Genomic DNA, 17,881 nt, shown 5'->3' on the forward strand with positions numbered 1-17,881 from the left:
CCCCCAGCGCCCGCCGAGTTCTGTTTTCTGTTATCCTTCTCAGGCCGTGACCTATTATTGTCACGGCGTCCTTCATCTCTGTTATCCCGCGATCGCTCCTCTCGGGTGCCCGCTCGCCGTGGCCTACCCAGGTCTTGTGGTAATCCTCCACCTTTACGGCTTGGTCGACCATCCTTCTGGCGGAGTCCAGGTTGAGGTCAGCGCACTTGATCAGCTTATTTTTGAGCTCGCCTTTCGGGAGGCCCTTCATCAGTGCGAAGGCCGCCAGTTCGGTGTTCAGCTCACGGATCTGCTGAGCTTTTGCGTCGAACCTCTTCACATAGCTTCGTAGAGACTCGTCCTCCCCCTGTCGAATAGTGAGGAGATCCGATGTCTCCACGGCCCTCCTCTTGTTGCAGGCGTACTGGGCTACGAAATTATCCCTTAGGTCGGCGTAGCAGTATACCGAACCATTAGGCAGCCCCTTGTACCAACTCTGGGCCATCCCATGCAGGATTGTCGGGAAGACTCGGCACCATACCTCATCCGGCTGCTCCCATACCGACATGTAAGACTCGAAAGCCTCGGCGTGGTCGGTTGGGTCACTCTCCCCTGTGTACGATAGAGCCGACAACTTCAGTTTGGTCGGCACGGAGACGTCGAGGACATAGGCGCTGAGGGGTTGTTTGACCACGTGTCGAATGATACGTGGTGATCGGCTCCTCACAGCCCTAGTCCGGCTTCTCTCCCCGTGGCGGGAATGACTTCTTGTTCTCCGACTTTGGAAAGTCGGGCTTCTTTCTTTACTTCTTCGGGGGTGGCCTCGTTGGTGCCGCGGCGACGCTGTCCTCCCCCGAGTGTGGGAAAGACTTTGGTCGGACACTGACACCACGGGCACCGCTGGCGTTTTGGTACGCCCAACCTCTTGCATCGCTCCGGCTAGGTTGTTCGGAGTCATCTTCTGGGCCCTGTTCACTGTGGTACTGCTGTTTCAGAACGTCGTTACGACGGGGTTAGCGGCGTACTACCCATCGAGTCCAGGAGTAGCCGGATTTAGCCGCATCGACCACATGTCCCATGACAGTGATTTGGTCGGCGGGCAGCGGTGTTTCTGGTAGTATCGGCATCCCGTACGCCGGTTGAATTACTCGGCCGGTGGGGTACTGACCGATCCTCGAATTAGGGACTGTATCATCCTGGTAGAATTCGGTTTCGTCACTCACAATTGCTTCTGGCTGTTTTGACATCTTTTAGCTTTTTGGGTGGGTTTTGTTTTGTGTTTTTAAGGGATTTGATTAACTTTTAGTATCAGGATTCCCACAGACGGCGCCAATTGTTCCGATTGTGATTACGGAGCAGTGTTGTTACCACGTGAGCTAATTGAATGATGACTTTGCTTGACTCTTCCTTTCGGCCTCTCCTGAAACAAGGAACAAGCGAGGGGCTCGGCTTGCACCGCAGCGAGCGTCTCACTCCGACGCTCAAGTCGATAAACTCAAAGGGATTAAGTTGTGTGTAACTTGCCAAAGTATATTGTAGAGAGATAAGGGAGTTTATACCAGATTATGAGTGGTTTTGGTTATGTTTTTGGGTCCCCTCCTCAATGGGAGAAGTGGAGTATTTATAGACTTTCACCTTTTGTCACGTAGTGACCAAGTGGCTAGCAGGTGGAAAGACCGTTCTACCCTCGGCCGATGGACCCATTGCAGGCCGGCCGAGGGGTCTTGGATATGAGTACGCGGATATGTCTCCATTGTTGGTTGCCTAGCCGAGACCCAGTGACAGCCGAGGCAATTTTTGCGTCAGTTAGGGGTTTCTAATACGTTGACTTCTTTGTCTTTTGTCTTTGACCTTACTCGATATGTTGTTTTGGTCCATTGGTGCGAATACGCCCATCAGCTATTTTGCAATTTTAATTGTATTATATGAAAAAAGTTGATGTTCACTATTGTATAAATTATGGAAGCTTGACAGTTTCTGTTGTTATTATTTCAGATTTCGATCATATTAAACTTTTTTTGAATTTTTTACTGCGTCATATGAAAAAGTTGATGTTTTATTTTGTATGAATTGTAGCAGTCCGACGGTTGCTGATGTTATTGTTTCGGATGTTGATCTTGTCGCGATTTTTTTTTCTAATAGTTGATGGTAGCCTGATAGTTTTTGTTTCTAATACATTAGAGTATATTAATATTAATCATACACTTTATCTTTTCTGAAAAACATGTGGTGTTAGATTTATTGCAAACTTGGATAATAAGGAATCTCATCAGATTGTCAAGGATGCTCTTACTGCACTTGACTGTATGGAGCGGAGCATCAAGGGGATGTGGATTAGACAATGATTCAAGTGACGGTTCTGGAGTAATGACCGCGATTCCTTGGGATCTGTTTGACATTTAGGTCACATACTAGCGTCGAGATGGTTTTTCTTCTTAAAGATATGCACTTGCGGAAGAAGCCAAAAAAGGTAATACACAATTATCTGTCATTTTTTTTTTTTCGGAAAATTCACGTGGTACCCTCGAACTTTGTCATTTTGCACATGGTACCCAACTTTTTAAGTTTGTGTACATTGTGCCCTCCATCTTTTATTTTCATGCACAACATATCCTTTTGTCATTTCTAAAAAACTCAATTGCGCATAACTCCTAGATCGGAATTCAGAATCGGCCAATTTTTTTCGTTAAATGATTATCTCGTCATAATCTACGATTTGAGAAAAAAAAATTTGCCGATCGACATTTTATAGGGTTTTTTTAACGAAAATCTCAAATCAAACATATCTTCGATCATAAATTTCTGAATGACCAATTTCGTTTTATCAATTTATAGATCTCGAAAAGTTAATCAATTTGGAAAAAAAAATTAGTCAATTCCGATTTCTAGTCTATAATTTATGCTCACTTGAAAATTTTTAAAACGATAAAAAGGACATGTTGTGCTTGAAAATCAAATTTCAAGGATATCATGTGCACAAACATAAAAAGTTGGGTACCACGTGAAAAATGGCAAAGTTTGAGGGTACCACGTGAATTTTCCGTTTTTTTTTTTTGATGACGAGGGGTTGAGTCCCCGGCATACGCATTCCCGCACCACCACATGGACCATGTAAGCCACCCCCTTCGGGGGCTGCAGTGGCCAAATGATCATCGCCCCAGCTAGTAGTCGAACCTGGGACCTCTCAACTCTTGCATTTCTGCAAGCTTCAAGTTTAACCCAGCTACCACTGGACTAACACCACTTAGTTTCTGTCATTGTTTTTAATTGAGAAAACTATTTCTGATTATCTCTTAGATCATAACACCACATTGGTATTGCCAACAGAGGTAATTTCCTTATGATTTAGTCATTTACTCTTCATATATTAAGGTTTACTGATAAATCTATTTCTTATGAGCCAAATTTTGCTATACTTGGGCTTCAATGTGAAGTAGTAAAGCAAAATTATTGGTCGAACTGTCTACATTTCTTATATATATTGTGAAAGGACAGTGGGTCAATGCAATTTTAATTTTCATTATGGGTTAAACCTCTTTGTGTTGATACAACACAAAAGTTAAGGCTTATTACAATCTGAGTCATCCAACTCCTTTTTATCTCACCAGAGTAATGTTGTCGTTTGTACGCTAGGCTGAAAAGGAGGCCTTTGAAGAAGCGGAGAAAGTGAGGAGAGCATGACAAGACGAGGTGGGAGACATATTATTATTTGTTACAATGTTAATTATGTTTGCTTTATATTTTAATCATTCGTTCCAGTTTATTAGCTTTTTTCTTTTCGTTTCAAATTGCTTTGTACTCTTGAAATTAAGAATCTGATGTTGATGAGTGTAATTGTTAAAGGAGTACGAGGTGAAGGCTGATGAAATGTAGGAAGATAACACGCAGAGGATCTACAAGATGGACAGCGTTGACAGTACCCTGATGATGATAGCCACCACGAGGATAGTTAGTATTTCATCTATTTTGCTTGGATATTTATAGTTTTTTGTTTTTCTGTTTTAAGGTCAGTAATTATATGTTCTAGCTGAGTTTGGGCTATTTTTTGGTGTGTTAGTGCATTTTCACTTGATGACGTTTTTTTTAATTATGTTTATAATCGTCGTTTAAAAATGTGATTTGTGTTCTTTATTTGCCATCAACAGATAACGAGCACAGGAAGATGAGGCCGAGGTTCTAAAACATGGGTGTTTTAGCTATAGCAGCGGCTGTGATGATTAGGGCGGTGACGGAGACGATTATAATTTCGTAAGTTGAGCTTTTTCTTTGTATATCCAAGGGTCACACTACTACAAATATAGGCAATAACAACGCCCCATTAACAACGCATATTAACGCATTATATGTAATACCGTTGTTAACCAGGTTAGTATATTTTGGCGCAATTCTATGAAAAGTAATAACAACAGTTATTTCTTTAAAACCGTTGTTATTAGTAATCACAACGGGTTTCATTTTAGAACCGTTGTTAATAGTTGAAAAGTAATAACAACGGTTATTTCTTTAAAACCCTTGTTATTACTTTTAACAACGGTTTTTTTGCATATAACCCTTGTTATTACTTTTAACAACGGTTTTTTTTACATATAACTCTTGTTATTACATTCGCACCAAAATATTTTCATTGTGGGACAAACCGGATCCCTTATGTTTCTTTCCCTTTCTATTCTTTATTCATCTTCAACATTCACATCTTCATCTCCCAAACATTCAAAAACAAAACCCCTCACACAATACTCACTCAAAACCCACCAAATCACCCCCAAAACACTCAAAAATTCTCCCTAACTCAATCCTACATACGTAAAACCCATTTTCCAACCTTCAAAACTACCAAAATCACTCAAAATCGACTTTTAGAAACCTAGGGTTTTAAAAATCCGGGAGCAAGAAATTGATTATTTGGTTTGATTTTCGCCTTATTACTTCGATTGTTAGGTATGAAATACTAACCTACTCGATTTATTTGTCAACACAAAATCTTAATAATCGCACATCTATTTTAATTCCCATTTTACTGTTGTTTGACTAACCCTTCTTTATCTCACCATCGACATCACTCCCCCCTTTATCAGTTCTTCATTTTACACTATCAATTACCCTGTTAAATTTTAGGGTTTTGTTTGATTTCATAAGGATCTAATCTATTCAGAGTATCCATGAAGGGATTCAGATCTAGAGGTATTCTTTCTAACCCTAATTTCTTCGCCTATTTTGATTGTAAAATCCCTGGTGCCTTGTTGAATTATAGGATTCGTTTGATATTTGTACTTTTTTTACCGTCTCGCATTATTCTTATACTTGGAAATTTGTACATTGTAGTCTTGGAGTCTTGGGGGTAGTATGCTAATATGCTCAGCTGATTTAGAAGGTCAAACATGGTGGAAATTTGTACATTGTAGTCTTTTACCGTCTTTCTTGTCAGATAATCTCACTCAATATATGGGCTCCTTATTTAATGATCATATTGTTTGGTGGACATGACGCTACTGTGTATACTATTGTTTGGTTATAGATGATTAATTTCAGAGGTGCGTGAAATGGTATGTATTCCTTCCTTCTCACGAAGATACTAACCTGTGACCTCTTCATTTTCCCCATTTCAGCGGTATTACTTAGCATTGGGACTGTAATATATGCTCTTCTTCAGATTAACATCTTAAGTTGACCTCTTCTTTAGAGAATTAATTGATAGCTTTTCATTTGAGAAATTGATCCTGCAGGTAGTAATCACTGCTGCTGGAGCAACTCTGACTGACAAAACAGGACGAAAGCCACTTCTTTTGGTAATTATCACTACTTTTTTTCACTAGAAATTATGTTGTTCATATATATTTTACATATAGTGCAAAGTTTTTAATTCCCGAGGATTCGCAAAACTCAGAATCTTTTGTCTTTGGAATGTTATAGAATTGTTTAGTTTATTTGCTGCATATCAACAAGTCTTTCAACTATAACTAATTTGACTCAGTAATTTAGTCCACCCCCAATATCCATTATGGTTAGAATCTTCCAAATTTTATGAAATTGAGATGGATCAATGTTGCTTGTAGGTTAGACTTTTGGTGATTCCTTCATTTTCAATTTCTGCTCTATTCCTCGATTTTTGCTAGTAAACATTCATTTTATGTTGTTTATAGGTTAGACTTTTGGTGATTTTCGTATATTTGCCTCAGGTATCTTCCTCCTTTGTTTTCCCTGAACTTATTGCTTTCATCCACATCTCATATCTACATAGATTTTCCTTTTTTATTTCCACCATCTTAACTTAAATGTATCATTGCAGAATTAAATTTGAGAGTGACAATTGAGGAGATGAAAGACGTTAATGAGGTGTAGGCTACCAACTATTTAGGGAATACGTAAGGTTGAGTAGTCTATTAACTAAGATGTTATTGTTATGTTGGATGTGATCCGAGATCGATGTAAGTTTGTTGGAGTTGTATTGTTGAGTAGTCTATTCACTAAAATGTGCGTGCGTAGTAGTGGAGTTGTAACTCTCGGATGTAAATGGATGTTTGAATTGTGGTTTTAATATTTTAAGAAAATCGTTGTGCTAGTGCATAAAACTTTGCAGGTGTTTAATTTTAGGTTAATTAATTTGAAGTGAGCTTTTGTTGTATGTTGATACTGTTGCTCATGTTGTTGATACAGGATTTTGAATGCACTGATTTTGTAAATTTTTTTAAAAGAAAAACATCAATAACAACGGTTATATGCCACAAAACCGTTATTAATAGTCACTTTTAACAACGGTTTTTTTTAACATATAACCGTTGTTATTACTTTTAACAATGGTTTTTTTTAAATATAACCCTTGTTAATAGTCACTTTTAACAACGGTTTTTTTTATATATAACCCTTGTTGTTACTTTTAACAACGTTTTTTTTTTAAATAACCCTTGTTATTACTTTCGCACCAAAATATTATTCGCACCAGTAACTTTTTTTCACAACGGATAACGCCAAATAACAACGGGTGTTAACCGTTGTTAATACTTTCCACAACGATTTTTGTCTAAAATAATAACCGTTGTTAAAACACTACAAGAAACACGCGTTTTTGAGACCGCCTAAAGTGGTCTCAAACATTGAAAAGACGGTCTCAAAACCGATTTTGAGACCGTTTTTTTTATTTTGAGACCGACAAGTGATGGTCCGAAAATCTGGTAACAAATTCCATTTTTTGGATCCGGTTTACAAGCGGTCGCAAATTTGCAACCAACAAATGTGGTCTCAAAACCTTACCATGGTCGCTAATTTGTGACTGTCTTCAGTCCCAATCTCTTCTTCAAAAATCAATTTAAAATGGTTTTGAGACTGTTTTGTCGGTCTCAAAAATGAACAGGTGGTCTCTATTTTACAACCAGAACACAGCGGTCTCAAAATTTAATTTTGCGTGTCACATTAATGTAGCTGCCATTTTTTGGGTTACCACTAATCAAATTAAACCCTGCACAAAATCAATATCTAACTATCAACACAAATAATCGGAAGCCACCAATGAAATTTCAAGCGAAAAGTCTTATATTATAACTAAACCCAAGTAATCCATACACTTAGATACTACTCCATATACTTGGCAACTAATCAATCACTCAAACATCATAGAAGTCTACTAATCAAAAACACTAGAACACATAGCTAACGTCAAAGAGTAAGCGTTCATCTTCACGCGCTTCTTTTAATTCTTCACTCACTTTCTCTAATTGTTTACACGCCTTCTTCGATTGTTATACTCATTCCTCTAATTGCCTCACCACTCCGGGACAATAGGAAGTAGCAACCATAGATGTGAGTTTGTTTCTAGACATCTTCTTATAGAACAATTCATCAGCGCACCCAAGTCCATACACTTGTCCTTTCTTTCGCCCACCAACAGCTTTAAAAAAGATTGCCTCTTTTTTTACATTCTCTGCAGCTTAATTCTCTCCTTCATTCTCCTCGCCTTCATTCTCTCCGGCTTCATTGAGCTTCTCATTACATGTACTCTACCAAAATGCAGATTATTAGCTATATAACTATATAAGCACAATAAATATAGGACGATAAATATAGCTTAACGATTTAAACGCACTCACATAAACTTCTGTCTTTCTTTGATTTTAGTTCCCTTTTTTCATTTGCATCCACTGCGACACTATGAATACAATAGAACAATTCAGGAGCTGGTTTTCTTTAGTCTGAAAATTGGTAAACAATAAAAAGTATAAGATACAAAAGTTAAGACTTAAACAAAAAATTACACAAGTTTAGTGGCTATTCTAATTCATAATAATCTATCTCTCCCGACCTCACCTCACTATAAGTATCTTAATCAATGGCATTTGTGGTATCAGCATTCAAATTAGTGAGAAACCACAAGCCTTCATGAGTATGAGCAATTCAAATCAATGAAATATAAGTGAAACAAACAGCAGCAGCAAAAACAAATCAATAACAATCAGCATGTCTAATACCTACGATAACTCTTTTGATCCCATGGTTTCTAAATGATGGACATTGCATCATTTATGAGTAAGATTATCTAAGAAGTCTCTAACTCTCAGACAGCTAGGAGATATCTAGCCAACATTGTCTTATCTTCAACCAGAAATTGCTTTATTTTTCATTAATTCTATTACAAAGTACCCACCTTCATTATGGATACTTCAAGCTCGAATATACAAGGAATGATGGGAATTTAACAGGTCAATAGTCACTGATATTATGCCCCTTCCAACAACAAAGTCATGCTTTTTTTTTCCTGATAAAAAAAATAGTGTATCCATAGCAAGCAATCTCAGAGTCTCGTTAGGTATACTCAGTTTACAGTAGGTCTCCCTTGTGACGGGTCGGATCTTGCGACGGTTATTTTGTGAGTGGAAATGGGTAGAGGGGACAAGGTGGGCACCCACCCCATGTGCTCCTTCTCTCACCCCCTATGGGTTTTTTGTGAGACAATATAGTACCCGTCACAAGTTTGTGACGGATACCCTCTGTCATAAGGGAGAATTTGTGCTCAGTTTATACTTGACATTATTAAGCCATAAGGGGCTAATTGCTTCAATTTATGATTTTAATTATAAGAAATTGCAAAATACAAAATATTAGGGTTCTTAACTTGTACTTTGAAGTGCTGCTAGCTTGCTAATTGCTTCAAGTTTCTTTAAATTTCTGGAAGCAATATAAATAAAATCCCCAAATATTACCAGTACAAATTAAATTCCCCAAATATTAGGGTTCTCACCAATCAACACTTTCAATTATTTCCAATTCTCAATCAATAATAAAAACACATTCAGTTTTAGTTTTTCAATCCTCAATCACTGATACTCAATCAATAATAAAAAAACCAACATATTTAGTTGAGAAACTACAATAGAAAGGAGAGAGAAATTTCGTACCAGGCATTGAGGTGGTCAACGGCGGCGGTACGATGGTCGAAGTGTCATCGGCGGTGGTCGAAGTGTCGTCGCTTTTTCGAAGAACTAAGTGTGTTTGTGTGTTTATGAAGAGAACTGAGTGTGTTTGTGAGGGATTTTTTATTTTATGTTTATGTCTTGCTTCCACTAGCAGTCGCAAATGCATATCAACAGTTTCAAATAAAATACAAGAATTTCTGGTCTCATGAAAAATATTGGCGTGTTTAAGATTGAGACCATCGTCAGTCTCGAATTTTCAAGACGGTCTCAAATTTGAGACTACTTCGTACATTTTGAGACGGTTATAATTTTAGTCACAAATTTGAGACCGATAAAATAAATTTGAGACCACCATCAGTCTTAAAATGGAGTTTGAGACCGTTTTAAGAAGCGGTCCCAAAAAAGCGGTCTCTAAAACGCTTATTTCTTGTAGTGAAACCTTTAACAACGGCCCGAACAACAACGACCGCTTTTTTCTATAACAACGGTTAATAACCGTTGTTGTCCCCTATATCTGTAGTAGTGTCAGTATTGGTGAGTCGTTTACGTGCTTTAGCTGTGATAAACCAAAATTAGGATGGAGCATTTTTAAAGAATTGGAAGGGATAGTTTTTACTTTTTAGTTTCTCACACTACTAGAAAAAGATTGTCTAGAGACCCAAAACGACCGACCGCAAAACAAATCGGCCGGTGATTGTAAATACCGACCGAAATTGGTTGGAAAATAAACTTCAGTTGGTAAATTACCGACCGATATACACACGGACGGTAAATAAACTTAATCGGTCGCTATTCGTTAGTTTACCGACCGACTGGAATTCAAATACCGACCGTTACTCCAGTCGGTCGGTAATCACACGAGTATTAGAGAAAAAAATCCGACCAAATCTTATTGTTCTATACTTACATTTTCAAACACACACCCCTTTGCCCTTTCTATATCTGAATCCCTAATTAAACCGACAACCCCCCCCCCCCCTCCCCCCCCTCCCAACCCTTACGCCGAAGCCCCCTCACCGTTGTCGCTCGCCGGAGTTGCACGCAGCCGCTCTCCCACCGCTGCCGTCGTACCCCTTTCTTCTTTCTCTATTAAGTGCGGATTTAATTTATGTAAGTTACAAAACTTTGACCGTAAATATATTGGATGATAAAATTTTTTAATACAAAATCTAAAATATTTATATTTATTATCAAATCTTCTTTCACAAAATATTTTTTTTAATAAGAAAATGTACTCTCTCCGTCCCGGTCAATTGTTGTCTTTTGATTTTGGCACAAAAACCAAGAAAAGAGAGGGAGGCAATTACCAGTGAACCAAATTGAGTGTGAATTATCAAATTACTCATCAAGTTCATTATTAAAATAGAAAGGACAACAATTGACTGAGAAACCTTAAAAAGAAAAGGACAACAAATAATGAGTAATATTTACTTGTCAGAAATTAGTATCAAAGTCTTTCACTCATACACAATACTCCGTACAACACCACAAATGTAATCAACAAAGTACAATAATAACAAAATAAAAATGTAGTCACCCACTCACCCAGAAAAACAAAAGGTGTGCGCCATCTCCCATCTCCCATCTCCCATCTCCCATCTCACGCAGTCATGTTTACAGTTTGAATACCAAGTTAACAATTATTCCTCCGGAATAACCACCACCACTATTCTCTCCAGTACCACCAGTATTCCCTGGACTATAATTTTGTCCTGCGCCATAGTCACTGCCGAGACCAGCCCTAACCCCAGCACCGTCGCCACCACCACCGCTGCCACCACTACCTGGACCATCTTTACCGCCACCAGTAGCACTACCACCACCATCACCATCTTTTCTTTCACCTCCACTATCTCTACTACCGTCACCATCTTTTAGGCCAGCAACACTGGGCGGACTAGGTGGTCCGTCTAGCTCGAGTTTCACACTCACCGTAGGGCTCTTGAGATCCTGCATATTAGATAGGTAAAGGCATTATTGTGTCATACTTAGAATCAGGGGAACCTAGCTAGCGGTAAGGGGTAACACTCGTTACCCCAAGCTTCCAAAAAAGAGTTAATTTGAGTCACAAATCTCTCAATCAACCATAAAAGAGTTACGGAGTACAAAAAACAAATACAGGGGTCTTGAAAAAATGGTATGTTAATTAATCAACGAGTGATCGTCTCTTCCAAGTGTCTCGATGACATTTAACATACTCTTAACAACAAAAAGTCACCGACAATTATCATCATACGCCAGCCAGTCGTCATTGATACATGAATTGAATATTTTTAGTACATGTAATTTTCTTGTGGGTTAAGCATTAAATTATTAAATCAAGCTCAGTAGGATTCAGTTCATATAGCTTCAATCCTAAAGAGGGTCCTTATCATACGGACAATATACGGTACATCAAGATAATCTCAGTACCACTATTACAATATTACCCCCACTGAATAAATAAATATAAGACACTTAGACACACATGTTTGAAGAATAACGTAATCAATTTTACCTCGTCCCCCGTTGCCTTCAGTTTCGGGCTCTTAGCATCATTAGCAGCTGTAACTCCTGTAACTGTGAGAGATGCAAAGCCTCTAGGCCAATTCTTTCCTGCAATGGTAATCATAAAAGCGTCAGATAGTGTTCCCGGTTAAACCAGTACTACTCATTCTCACGAAGAGGTTGAGCATTTGCCCTAAGTTAACAAAATGATTTTTTTTTTTTGTGTGTGTTTGTCTGAAAATATTTTTGAGAACGGTTTGGAAAATAACTGTTCTAAAGGTAATAAATAAGTACGGTTGTTAATAGTTATTCAACAACGGTTCTTCCCAGAGGCGAGGCTAGGATTTCGATTTCGGTGTAGCAAAATAAATTACTCAAGGGCGGACCCACGATTTAATGTTTGGGTGGAAAAAACAACTACTCTATATATGCATGTAAGGGGATTTGAACCCGGGGCAATTGGTGGGAAACCAAAGCATTTACCATTGAACCAAAAGATGTTTATTGTACATTTAATGGAATAATATCTACTTATCTACTGTTCAGCAATAATTGGGTTAGCCAAAATCCGTCTTGTAAACCATTTTTTTTACTTTGGGGGTAGTGAACGTCAACCCTTACTACTAGGTGGGTCCGCCCCTGATTCTTCCTTAAAAGTGAGTATTATTCAACAACGATTTTTTCCTAAAAGTGAGTGTTATTCAACTACGGTTCTTCTAATAACCGTTCTAATATACCTAACTCGATCTAGATAAAGTTATTCATACATATATGACACATGCTAGCACTAAATCAATTGTATCTCCACCTACACATATCTCAGTTTCCTTGTCCCTAACTATAATCTTAAGTCTTCCTCCTATGATGAGTAACAATAGAAAGAAAACTTGTCTCTTTCCATTCTTCCTTAGCTTTCCTCCTCTTTTCTCCGACATTCCGTGTTCTCATTCTCCCTTCCCTTCCTTTTCGTCTGATTTCCTATAGGAAACGAACTCAATCAAATTTAGCTACCACTTTATTCATATTCTCACTATAATTTTAAGTCTTCCTCCTATGATCTATGAACTACGATGATATCTAAAGAGTTAGATGTATGTAGACCCGTTAAACGAGTCGCGCGGGTCGGATTAGGGTCAGAATACGGGTCAAGAAATAATTTATAACGTCTTTTTTAAACGATTATTGTAATTAAAATAAATAATTTTTAAAATTCTAAAACATATTAAAAATTAATATTTTAATCATATTCAACGCTTATATTAATTATATTGACATAATTATTAAAATAAAGTTTTTAGTAATTATTTCATTATTAAGTATTATAAAAGTTATATAAAATTGACATCTTAGTTGTGTGTAATTTCTAATAATAAAAAAAATATTTTTTTAACTATTTTTAAATATAATATATAAATATTAATATTTTAATAAAATTCTTGATTTACCGTTGACCGAATGGTCGACCCATTCGGGTCTCAACCCTAAAATAACGGGTTATTTTGGGTTCGGGTCAGACGGGTCATGGGTTGAAAAAAATGGGTTTGTAACCCTAAAAAACGGGTCAGGTGGGCCGGGTTTCGTGTCGGGCCAAGTTTTGACAGGTCCAGATGTATGTGTAGGCGGCCTTTTTTTTCTTCAAATAAGCACATTATGTCGCGGGTACCAACCTTTATTTTTGTTTGTAACCAGCCTATTTATATGTCTAAAATACAAGGACATTAATTTCAATTAGGATTCTCTTCATTTCCTAAAAGAAATGGAGGGTCCATTTTCTATCAAGGGTCAAGATTTCATCTCACGACGAGTTAACGGTCTATGTCTTCAATCGATAAATAAAGAGTAAATTAAAAATAACTCCCTTTTAAAATCCTGTTTTTTAAAATTACCCCCTTATATAATTTTTTCCTAAAATTACTCCCCTAAATTACACTTTTGTAAAAAATTGCTTCAAAACTCCAATTTAGGTGACTTATTTCGTATGTTTTTTAACTTATTCTCTATTGCTATACCTTTGAAAGTATAAATTTTCTAAGTTACAAATGGAATAAGTTCAAAAATATACTGAATAAGTCACCTAAATTGGGGTTTTGAAGCAATTTTTGATAAAAGTGCATCTTAAGGGAGTAATTTTAGAAAAAAATTATATAAGGGAGTAATTTTAAAAAACTGAATTTTAAAAGGGAGTTATTTTTAATTTACTCATAAATAAAAGAAAAATGCAATAGAAAGAGAGGTGTAATATTATATTTTAATGTGAGAGGAAATGGACAAGAAATGGAGAGGATCTTTGCTCAATTAATTTAGATCTATACGTACGCAGTCCTATTTGTATGCCTAAAATACAAATATAGCTAGACATTATTTTCGAATGACTGATGATGAAAATCCGACCAAATCACATACCCGAAAACATAATAAGAAGCGCAAATAAGACACAAGAGTACTGTAGCAAATGCATGCATTAACTTGCCTCCAATGAAAAGATTTGGAGTTGAGCTGCATCTTTGTGCCTGATAGATAAAGGGGTTACATGCTGATATCTGTGAACCGGTCTGCTTGTTCAAACTGTGCTTCAGTGTACTCCCAACTCTTCTGAGGAGAGCCATATTTTTTGAACCTACTAATGCACATACAAGAACGGACAACTTAGTTATTAATTAGAAAGAAAGAAATACTCTTTTTCAAAAAAAAAAAAAAGAAAGACAGAAAGAAGGAAATACTCCGTATGTGATAAGTAGATAAAACATCACGTGATATTTCAAACACGAGTAAATCTTCCTTAAGACGGTCTTATCTTAAAAGGAACGCAATCCTGGATAGTTATTATACTCCGTATTGTTTCAAGGTAATATTGTTTGACATTCAAACTAAAATGAGGGTAATAAATTTGAAATGTAAGTAACCCTTTACATTCATTAAATTAGATGCGCATTTGTACCAAAATAAATAAATAAATACATCATCTTCTTATTCAAATATCTAATCATGTGAACACATCAAAATTATTACGGAGTATAACTTAAGCTACATACAAAAGAATGAAAATAAAGCATCATACGTGTAAAGTATATGCTAAATAAACGAAATAAACACATTATTATTCAAAAATGAACAACAAGAATAATAAATTACGATTTATGAAGAAATAGAAGTATAGAACAACAAAGATATGATAACTTAATTAGAAAAGGAGAGAAGGAAAAAGGGAAGAACTTTTTAGCTTCTGTAGAATAAATGAGGTGGTTTTGTATTGATCAGGATGAGAAGAGGGGGGTTTAAATAGTCCACAAGTCTTTTAAATGAGTATATGATGATCTCAAATAATGTTGCGAAATCAACGAAGATACATACTCCCTCCTAGCCTTATAACCTTTTCTATTTATGGATCACACAAGATTTAAGAGCTTGTAGATTTATGCATGCGAGGTTGAGTGTTTTGTGCAGCTCAACATCAATTCCTTATTTTTTTATGCAAAGTGAAAGGAAGAAGAAATGAACGACTAAAACGGGAGTATTTTCGTATGTATCTTCAATATTTATTTGGAATGTCTGTCTATGCTACAAGCCTATAAGAGCAACTCCAATGGTTACATTTAGGGACCTGCTTGCAATTATTCTAAATATTCAAGTGGTATGCTCACCATTGGAGTATAGAAATACGTCCATGCTTGTAAGCAGGTGTAGCTTTGTCAAGCTACATGCTTGGAATACATTAGTAATTAAGAAAAAAATAAAATAAAATAAATTATGATATTTATTTGTTATGTGGGCTCTTTTAAGCCAGATTTGTTGTAGTTTACCATTGGAGGACGTTGTAGCTTAAAAGTCGTGTTGCTTAAAAAAACGATGTGGCAAGGCAAGCTACAAGAACTTGTAGCTTGCCATTGGAGTTGCTCTAACCTTCTATTTTTCATTTTAATTTGTTACGTGGTACACTTGTACCCTCATTATACACACATCGCGTGTACCATTTACGAAGTAATTAATTTTATTACTCCATACTATTTCGTTCATACCAGACCAATGGTAATACTTACCTAATACGGCCGTACCACATCAATGGTAACATTCTTTATTTGGCCCACAACATTACCAAGTTATCCTTTTACCCTTTTTATATTTACACAAAATGTCAGTACATACCCCACATATCAATCCACAATTAAACCCTCAATTACATACCCCACCTATTTTTTCCCTCTTTACCCATGCTTTTACCCTCTTTTTTTAAAAACCTCATTTTTTTACCATGTTACCATTGGTCTGGCATGGAGGGAGTACTTAATTCGAATAATGATTTAAGTTACTCCCTTGTTTTCTTACCGTTTTTGAAATCTCTCAAAAGTAAAGTGAAAGTAAAAAAACTGACTAAAAAAGGTAAATCTTCTTATATTTTTTTTTTTTTTTTGGTCTCACGAAGCGCGCACATAGTCGCATTACAATATAGGGGAGGGGGGATTCGAACCTGGGACCTATTGTCCACAATACCTCCGTCTTAACCACTAGACTAAGACATCCTTGGTTAAATCTTCTTATAATTACTAATGTATAATTAAGCAATAATGTCAAATAGACAAATATAGTACCCATTCTCCATTTTTGATTACTCCGTATTATTCAAATGTCAACGACGTACTAAGCTCATCATGAACTCTGTCTTCTACGCCTTCTTCAACTAATTCAACACATTCTATCAAAAAAAAAAAAAACAATTCAACACATATTTCAAATTTTCGACTGATTCAACATCATTTTATAGGCAACTTCCTACTAAGTACTAACTTTATTGATTACTTGTCTCAAGTGGATATCAACTTTAGATTGCTTCTACTTCTTTTTTTGGGTTGATCAAAAGAAAAATTCTTATACACTAATATTTATATAAGGCGGTTTTACATTAATATTAGTTTTAAACTACTAACTAATTGAATTAAATACCCTTAGAGTAACAATCATAAGAGCACCCGCAATAGAGAGAATGAGAGATCCTCTTAACACTCTATTTCTTCTAAGAGGACATCCTTTCTATTGTGAGGCACATGTTACATATCCTCTTAGCAAGAGAAAGATGCTTACTTTCTCTATCTTCCTCTAGTTTCAGAGGAAAGCTTATATTGACCGTAGTGCCCACAAACCAATCAATATTTGTCTTTTGCATAATAATTCTTTTATTTTTATCTTTTATAGAATTTTGAGATTTTTTAATGTAAGAGAGGTAATATGAGAGAATCCTCTCTATTGTGGGAAAAATAATGGAAGATAATGGTAATGGTGAGAAATGAGATTGATGAAAGACAAAATGAGGTGTTGAAAAAATAGAGGAAAAGTGGAAAAATAATTGGAAGATAACATCCTCTCTATTGTGAATGCTCTAATACTTTATGACTTTTATTTCTTGGTTTTACACACCTGATTTTACACAAGACTTTCTCATTTGATAAAGAAAATTCAAAAAGACAATTATTCCGTATATTATTGAGATTAATTAATAGTTGTTGTCGTAACTCGTTTACAATAAGACACACACACACACACAGACATATATATATATATATATATATATATATATATATATATATATATATATATATATATATATATATATAAAAGAGAGAGAGAGAGATTGGATTTGGTGTTTTTGGTTTATGGTGAGTTGTGAGTTGGGTGAATCTCACCATTAGTTTAAATTAGAGATGAGTGGCCAAGATTAATCTTAGTTGTCATATAAAAGAATTGTTATTTAGTTTATTTTTTTCTTTTTTTTCCTTTTTTTTCTCTCTCTCTCTTCTTTCCTCATTTACTCTCTAACGATTTCTCTCTCTAATTAATCATCCACATTATTGCAAACCGTTTATATAATTTTCACAAGCGCAAAGCGTTACTCTATCTTCTATTATTCTGTGTTATTCTTCTTATTTGTTCGTCTCGTTCGCTTTTTCTCCCGTTTTCTCTTCGCCGTTCATCGTGTTCCTTCCTATTGTAGGTAATTTCATGTCATTTTCCTCTTTTAT

The 17,881-nt window shown here is 36.2% G+C and overlaps 1 protein-coding gene and 2 long non-coding RNA genes across 3 annotated transcripts; 1 reads left to right on the top strand and 2 right to left on the bottom strand.

Moving 5' to 3' along the window:
- Positions 1-4,596: 4,596 nt before the first annotated feature.
- Positions 4,597-6,548, top strand: LOC141602472 (uncharacterized). The gene is made up of 4 exons (XR_012524463.1): positions 4,597-5,160; positions 5,703-5,765; positions 6,120-6,155; positions 6,266-6,548. It is a non-coding gene; the product is annotated as an uncharacterized LOC141602472 (long non-coding RNA).
- Positions 6,549-7,483: 935 nt separating this feature from the next.
- Positions 7,484-9,599, bottom strand: LOC141602473 (uncharacterized). Its single transcript, XR_012524464.1, has 3 exons — positions 9,366-9,599; positions 8,061-8,162; positions 7,484-7,970 (listed from the first exon to the last, which is right to left on the bottom strand). It is a non-coding gene; the product is annotated as an uncharacterized LOC141602473 (long non-coding RNA).
- A 1,189-nt stretch (positions 9,600-10,788) lies between these two features.
- Positions 10,789-12,042, bottom strand: LOC141599248 (uncharacterized). The gene is made up of 2 exons (XM_074419214.1): positions 11,881-12,042; positions 10,789-11,333 (listed from the first exon to the last, which is right to left on the bottom strand). The coding sequence occupies exons 1-2, from the start codon at positions 11,992-11,994 to the stop codon at positions 10,998-11,000; spliced, it is 450 nt and encodes a 149-aa protein (XP_074275315.1). The 5' UTR covers positions 11,995-12,042; the 3' UTR covers positions 10,789-10,997.
- Positions 12,043-17,881: the final 5,839 nt, after the last annotated feature.

This window comes from Silene latifolia, chromosome 9 (genome assembly GCF_048544455.1).
Source record: "Silene latifolia isolate original U9 population chromosome 9, ASM4854445v1, whole genome shotgun sequence".
NCBI classification, from domain to species: domain Eukaryota; kingdom Viridiplantae; phylum Streptophyta; class Magnoliopsida; order Caryophyllales; family Caryophyllaceae; genus Silene; species Silene latifolia.

Bases quoted from the DNA above. Each gene is read 5' to 3' on its own strand.
- LOC141599248 (XM_074419214.1), bottom strand. From the start codon at position 11,994: ATGATTACCATTGCAGGAAAGAATTGGCCTAGAGGCTTTGCATCTCTC. The intron at 11,334-11,880 runs GTAAAATTGATT...TCTAATATGCAG, and splicing joins TGAAGGCAACGGGGGACGAG to GATCTCAAGAGCCCTACGGT.